General features: G+C 35.4%; 1 protein-coding gene across 1 annotated transcript; it reads right to left on the bottom strand.

The window, feature by feature from the left end:
• Positions 1–1801: 1801 nt before the first annotated feature.
• On the bottom strand, positions 1802–3187 carry LOC113766676 (basic 7S globulin-like). Its single transcript, XM_027310839.1, has one exon. It carries the CDS (start codon positions 3185–3187, stop codon positions 1871–1873), a length of 1317 nt encoding a protein of 438 aa, XP_027166640.1. The 3' UTR covers positions 1802–1870.
• Between the last annotated feature and the right edge of the window lie 5064 nt (positions 3188–8251).

Below are 8251 nucleotides of genomic sequence, written 5' to 3'. Positions count from 1 at the left end.
CCTGATGAACCAGATGATCAGCTACTCTGCCCTCTTTGTCGGGGGCAGATTAATGGATGGATTGTTGTGGAATATGCTCGGAGATTTCTGGACTCGTTAGTACGAAGTTGTCCTCTGGAAACATGTGACTTCTCAGGGAATTATGTTCAATTAAGGAAACATGCCCGGCTTGAACATCCGATGCTGGCAAGGAGATCCGACGCTGGCAAGGAGCGTTTGTCTGATTGGAATGATTTGGACGACGAAGCTGTTGAGAATGATTCGATTGATCAAGAAGATCTAGATGATGAAATTGAAGAAGGACAATTCGAGAGATTGTATCCAGGTGATGATTTCTTCAATCATTTCCATTTTGGGGATGAGAACGATACGATTCTGAAGGAACGTTACTTCATTGAGAATGGCGTTTTCAAGTAATAATTCTTGTTTTAGGAATTGATTGATTTAAGTGATTTCACGTGAGTTGTTACATGTATCAAGATTTGAAAAGTGAGATTCTAGGTTAGGAGATTGAGCCACTGTCGAATTAGACGGATGCATTATGTACCGTATGAGTTTAGAAAAATCATATATTAATGGCAAAATGATAGGAGATAAAATTTAAATACTTGACCTTCTACCCGACAAAACTTAAGTTATTCGTAGTCTCTCTCTTTTGTACATGTTCCAATTTAGTAAATGGGCTGCAGATGGACCTTTATCTGGGTTACTCCAATCACACAGCACGGCGATTCAATCATGATGGATACATCCTACGATAAATTAGCCTGGAGATTCTCGATCAAGCCCAGTTAGTCCTCAGCTTCAATAATGCAATGTCATTCGGACCAATTCATAGGTGTCCTGGGCAGTCTGTCGAATAGCTATGCTCGTCCCCAGCCCAAACCCAAACCCAAAAACTTTTTATTAACATAAGATAGTAATTTTTTTTCTTTTTCTTTTTTTTTGCTAAGTCCTTGAATACCAGCTCTATCCAAGTTTTGGCTATGCTTCTAATTAAATTATTCACTTTTGATTTCCCTTTCTACTTTTTGCCTGTTTGGTATGTATAATAGTTTGATTTGTGTGGTACTTTGTCTCCATTTGGTCAAAGGAATGGGGCAACTAAACTAATGAACCTATGTATGTCAATGCAAAAAATGGGCCAAAAAAATTTTAAAAAAAAAGAAAGTGGGTGCCAAAATTTGACTTTGACAATATATGGATGGGTGAAAAAGAAAGAAGATTCCAATCGTTTCCCAAAAAAAAAAAAAGAAAAAGGAAGAAGATTGCTCAGATTTCTCTTTTTTATATATATATTTATTTGGCTATCTAAAAGTGGTTTTAGCTCTTTCATAATTGGCACATCACGAGATTGGACTTTCTTTTCTTCAGCTCCAACTTTGGTGTAGGCACCAAAATTAGAGATCAATTTGTTTACTGTGAGGACATTTACTGAGTTTCTCACAATCAACTTTACAAGTTGCCATGAATAAGTAAACCATAATGGATGGTAGATGTACTCATTTCTTTGATACCATAATTGCAGGGATTTTGCAATTCATGTCATGTCAAACCATCAAAGTCTTTGGGAGAAAGCTAATACAAGATTTAAGATTTAACAGCATGCGTGGTTGTATATGATTATCATTAACAGTCAAAAGAAGATTAATGTTCTATAGTCGAAAATAAAATCTCTGTATTAACAAAAAGTTTACAACAATCCAAAGACACACTGATCATGAGGCCATAATTCAAACATAAATAAAATGCCAAATTTAGCAATTCTTATGCAAACAATGATTGATACACCCCAAAAAAATTCAAAATAAAAATAACATAAAGCTTAAGAAAGCATCTATTAGGAACCAAATGAATCTCTTGACGTAGTTTAGGCTGTGGACGTGAAGTTAAAGTTGGAGCATGTGGTTTGAGCGCCCAAAAGCGTTGAGGTGAAGCCCAGTCTTGAAGTTGCCAAATCAAATTGCAAGAGTAAATCTTCCAACTGATAACCACCAATCACAATTGAGGTTCTGGGATTCAATCCGCCGTCAACAAATCCAAGGCACAGAACATTATCATTCACATAAACCATGGAGTTTGAACCAGTGATGGTCCAAACCACGTTTTGACCCTGCAAAACAAGATCAATGTATGGAACTGATGCACCAAGTCTTGTGCCAAGAACATTCTCTGAGCTGAAACACACCTCAAAGGGTGCTACACCAGCAACTCTACTGATATTCCTTGCTGCAGCTTCACTAATAAAGGCATTGGTGACTGCTTTAAAGATGGAAGTCTCCAGTACAGTGTAAGGATTGACAGTGCTGATCTTCGTTCCGCCGTAGCCTTGTCTATCAATGGTCAGCAATGTGTTGTTCAATTTCACAGCCTTGTCGCCCACCCTGATAGATTTAACTCCAATGAAGTACTCGTCCGAGGGCTCGCCCTGGCTGGAAACTCCAGCAGTGCTCACTGGATTGATGAAAAGCGGGGTGTATTGCAAAAACCCGGCTGCCTCAACATTTGGAAGAAAATTGTAAGGGCCATCACCGAAAAAGACAACACCATCAACCGTGTATGAAGTTGATAGGCAAATTGCAAACTTTTTATGGAAACTGAAGGCAGCAGACAACTGGGATGGCAGTCCAATTCTAGCCCGGCCAAGTCCAGCCATGCCAACTGTACCACTGGCAAGTCCTTTCAACAGAAAAGTAGAGCCACATCCGAAAATGAACTGAGGAACCGTGACGGATCGACCTGGATTCGAGCCATCGGTTGATGCTGCGGTGAGAGAATCCTGAGCTACCTCTCCCCCGGTGGCAGTATGAGTGACGGTGTTGTCAGGGAAAACGACGCAGGTGTTAGTGTTGCACCCTGGCTTAGGCCCATTGGTACAATTTCCACACCCATCATTCCCAGCTAGTGAGCACTGGGCACTGCGGCATCTAACCGGGCGGTACGTAGATGATATGTAATTTTTGTCACAATCAACCCACAAGAATTGGCCTCCAAGATCAAGAACCAGGTTCAGGGAAACTGAGGGTGTTCTTTGGTTGATTTTGGTCACATATTGCAAAGTGGAAGCATCCTTTCGGACCGGAAGAACTAGAGCAGGTGGGCGAAATGAGCTCTGAGCTGAAACACTTGAAGCCAAAAGCAGCATGAAAATGGATAAATTGACAAATGTAGTGTCGGAAAAAGCCATATTGATTTCAGAAGCTGTTGCTACAGTTGTGAAGGATGAACTCGATGGGTTTTACTTGACAAATGTGGATAAACGGCTCCTCTATTTATACAAAACCTTGGCGGGCTGGTCCACGGCAAGCCACCAATCAGGAACGATGATATAAATAATTTTTTAATGAATCAAGCTAGAGGAGTTCTTGCAAATTCAATTGTTTACAGCTGATAAGAAGGATAGATGGGTTTGGAAAATGCCTTTCTCTATTTATAAATATAAAACCTTGGGCGGTCCCAATTATCCTATCGTGCAAGGCTGCGTGCCATAGACTGGCCCAGGACAAGCCGCCGATTGCGAATGACGATATAAATTCGTTTTTCAATGAAGGGAAAATTTCAGAAACGTTAGGGGAGGTTTTGTTAATTTCACTATCTTCTTCTCTTGAGGTTTTGGAAATAAATCACTCACTTCCCTGTCAGTCATTTGGGTCTAATGCTTATCTTATCAATGGTTAAATGACTTTATTATGCTCGCAACTTAGAAAATATTACGTAATTATATTGAGAGAAATAATTAAGCCACTTGTACTAAATTAATCATAATTTAGAATATAGAAAATTTGAAAATGTTGAATATGAAATTTTATAATGATAAATGTTAACATTCTAGAATTCTTTTTCTATATTTTAGTAGTTCTTGTAATTTCTTCCCCCAAAAAACTATTACAATTCCTATTGAGATATTACTATTTCATCATTTTTTTTCCCCTAAGCATAATAAGATGAACATGGAATACACAAAAAAGAGGATAAAGTGTTAAGATATGGTACAATTAGATTTTATTAAGTTAATGGATAAATTGTGACCACACATAATCTATTCTTTTCTTTCTTTTTTTAAAAATATTTGGTGTTTCTTTTCTTATCTTAGTATGTGTGATCCAAACAAGATGGCTAGAAATGATTTTCTCTACTTTGATTTACTTCTTTTTCCTTTAAAATCATTTCCTTTCTATTAATCCAAGCATTGCCCGAGAGTTTTTATATTTTTTTTCTTACAAATGATGGAAACTTTTTGTTAATCATGTGAAATAATAGACCCTAAAAGTGAAAGAACTAATTCAAAAAGTGTAACAAATTTTTGCATATTTTATATTTTTTATCATTAGCAAACTATTTTGGTATTTTTGCTTGAAGAGGCCATGCTTTGTCTTGCTCAATACTAAGAGTTTAGGAATTCAACGTGTAAATCTTGATTCTAAATTAATAAAATTTTCTCTCCAATTCTTTTATTTTGCTATTTTATATATTTCTATGGAAAATAGCCATTGCTATTTTATACTAAGAGTTTAGTCTTTATTTTCTATTTTAAACTAATATTCCCTTTTGATATATACTAAATCAACCAATTAGTAATAAGTTGAGGGGCACTTTTAGTATGAAATATATTCTCAATCTTGAAATCATTTTTTTATTGATGATTTTTTTTTGAATTTGTTAAATTTTTTCAAGAAATTTGGATACCCCATTTCTCCAAATAATATTTCACTTGTATTATAAATACATTTTCCAACCCATATTTTTATATTTTCAATCACTTTTTTATCTCACATATATCATATCATAAAAAATAGTCTAGTAATTATTCCAAATAACACTCTATCCAAACAGACCAGCATGTTAAAGAACATAAACAGTGAAGCCGTCAGAAACATGCCCTTCAATGAATTAAGCTAGAGGACATCTCGCTATCTCAAATGTTTATAGTTCATGGGAGGGATGTATCATCTAAGGAGTACATCTGTTTCAACTTTGACGAGATGTGCAATAATAGTTTCCAATTTTTTTCGATTTTTCTTTATATGATTACAGCCAGTGCCCAATAATGAGATGTGCATATTTAGACCAGCTCAACAACATTATTTATTACTATCAACTGACAAATTGGGGTCAGTCCTGACAAGTAATAAGGCTAAACTGACATATAGTGGGGATGGAGCACGTCCAATGCGTCTAGTCATGTCCATTTGGTGTAATTTGTATATAATTTGGTGCATTTTTCATTTTTCACTGAGTTGATGCAACCATCATAAGTCACACGAATGCCAAAGTTTATAGGAATTTTTACTAAATCTTGTAAAAAACTATGTCAACTGAATGGAAAGGGACAAACTTCAATTAGCCCACTTCTCGATTGTGTGAGACTTGAACCTTTAAAAATTTTGTAGATTAATAACAGTTTCGAATTATGTATCCAATATAAACAAATGAATGGTAGTATGGTGCTAGGTAATTGTAGACAACTGAAATCTAGAATTTGTAATTTTCTTAATGCCCAACTCATCACATAGCATGACGGATTAGAACTTCACAAGTTTCAGTTCAAATTAGTTTGGTCCTCAAATGCAAATAGGTAGAGTATGGTGCAAATATATTTAAGTGGAGTATAAATTGATAAGATTATAATGTAAAAAAAAAATATCATTTTATAATCAATTATTCTGAAATGAACTTGTGAGAACCGTAACCCATGCATGCATGACACCATTTTGCAAATTGCAAGTAGATTTGTCTGCGTGGAACTATTTTTTGTCGGTGGCTTTGACATTGAAAGACATTCAAGGCCAGATCAATCAAGTGCGTGGGACGGAAATTGGACAGGGACGGTCCCTAAAGATTGATGGCCATTATTGGACCGAAAAAAAAAAAAAGGTTCAGAATATATTTTGTACATCAATTTTAGCATTATATATGAAGCTCATGTAATTTAATTTTATAATTACAACTTGTTAAAGATGAGTTACATTCTGAATAATTCTGATTAAATGAGATTATATCCTTTTTTTACCTATACGATAGATCTACAATTATTCTATGCTACGAGGAGGGGAGGACCTGAAGAGGTAAAAAAAAATCAAAAGAAATTGAACCACCTATCGGTTCAGACGAGTGCGCGACACACACGTCAAGTGACTTGCTACATTTTATGACCAACAGTGGAAGGCAGGGTTGAACCCCGACCTCCCATCCAACCAACTTTGGTGGTGAGCTCAGTGGTTGAGATTATATCGTATTGAATTGGATCAAAACTATCGGAGACGATTTTTCTTATGACTGTCTGGGCCCTTGGTCTGCATGGGACTGCTTCTTGACCTTTTCTAACCGAAGTTAGAGTTACGACTTTTTACAAACCTAAACCCCAGAAGAACCTCCAAAAGCCGGCAACTTTTGGACGCCTCCCAGCAAGCGTGGGACTGCTTACTAAAGCAAAATCTGATTCATTCTTTGACTTTCTGGTCAAAAGTTATTTCCCTCGGACGCGTTCCCGAGCTTTTTCATATATCTCTTAAATTTGCTTTTCAGTACTCGAGGAGAATATTCAACTGGCTTACTTCGACCGTGTAGCCGTGGGGGAAATAGCCGCCCACAACTGCGTTCTCTGTTTCTTATCTGATGAACCCATAAAATTGTAGATTTTTTTAACGGTAAATTGCTCATAGCCCCTTTGTACTTTTTCATGGTATTATATGATTCCTTTAAGATTTCAAATATTCATATAATTCATTGTAATTTTATGTAAAGTAAAATTTTGATAAAAAATTGTCCTTGTAAGATTTATTGTTAGTTGAGATGTCAATTGAGCCTTTATTTAAGTACCAAATTGAATAAGAATTTAGTCGCTTTACATAAAAAAGTATAGGAAAATTATATAGATGAATGCAAAATCACGGAGAGGTCAAGTAAATATTTATGTAAATTATAGTGAGGTTAAGTGGATATTATATTTTATCACATAAACTTTTGGAGCACGAATAGATCAATTGTAGTAACCAGAGATACTTTCTGTCTATTTTCTGCTTAACATAAACCACCGAGTGTATGTGGATATTTTAAAATCTTAGCAGAGTAATGTGGTATTATACAAAAGCTCATAGGAGTAATTATGGGTAATTTAACCTATTTTTAATCCTAGTAAAGAATCTAAAGATTCAGACCATTTACAGGGTTTGCTTCTTATAAAAAATAACACAAGATTAAAGCGTCATTTTACAAGTTAAATACAAACAAGAGCTTGATAGAAATGTGTCACTAGAAGGCAAAATCCGTCGTCCATTAAAGAACAAAGCAGAATCTGTTTTCCACGAAATGTACGAATTTCAATCTGGAGAGAAGTCATGACATTGTGGTAAAGATAACTAATCCCTTTTACCTACCAAAAAAAAAAAAAAAGGTAATCCCTTTTATCCCTCATGTACAGCAATATAATATCTAGCAGTAACGTAATCTGGTTTGGTCTTATTTTCATGATATTTCAATTATTCTCCTCAAAAGAAAGTCAATTACATCCGGCAGCTTCATCAGCTTGTTTAATTTCATTTTGTGATGAATACAGAGCCAGCATATTGTTCAAGATATGTGATATTGGAACTCTGATATATGGCCACTTATAGTCTCTTCCAAAAAAATTCATGAGCGTATAAAGTTATATATTGATCTCTTATGCTTAAGGCTGCCTAGATTTTATGTGGTGAATGCTTATCAATTGTTTGAGAAATGGCGTTTTACATGATAAAAGAAGAATGGCAGGATATTGGAACTATGTACCAAGTTTACTACATTGTGAGATGAAGTATTTTAATTCCAAGTTTGCTACATTTCAAAAGAACGGCATGGATAAGCTATACAAAGTGGTGAGACATGTTTATGCCTTGTTTAGCTTGCATTTTCTTGGATTTTTTTTTAAAAAAATTACTGTAGCGATTTGATGTATATGAAAAAAAAGATAATACGAAAATATGATCACGAAAAACGACGCAATTTTTCGACACGATTTGATTTATGTCCAAATTACACTTAGATAGAGGTATTCCTGACTTGACTTGATCTGACTACATAGAGAGGTAGTACTATGCTTGGATACTGCTAAGCTGACATGTAGTATGATATTTACATATATCATTGGATAGTCGAGCATGACATTTATATACATGGTATTTGAGCAAAAGAAGTGGATCGACTTTTGCTAATTGTAGTGCGTTCGATTGCAATTAGGATTGAAAAATAAGCGAACCTACTCAGTACTCGAATC

This window comes from Coffea eugenioides, chromosome 3, assembly GCF_003713205.1.
Source record: "Coffea eugenioides isolate CCC68of chromosome 3, Ceug_1.0, whole genome shotgun sequence".
Classification (NCBI taxonomy): Eukaryota; Viridiplantae; Streptophyta; class Magnoliopsida; order Gentianales; family Rubiaceae; genus Coffea; species Coffea eugenioides.
The sequence above is the reverse complement of the archived record's forward strand: the minus strand, read 5'-3'. Positions and strand labels throughout refer to the sequence as shown.

Bases quoted from the DNA above. Each gene is read 5' to 3' on its own strand.
- LOC113766676 (XM_027310839.1), bottom strand. From the start codon at position 3,187: ATGGCTTTTTCCGACACTACATTTGTCAATTTATCCATTTTCATGCTG.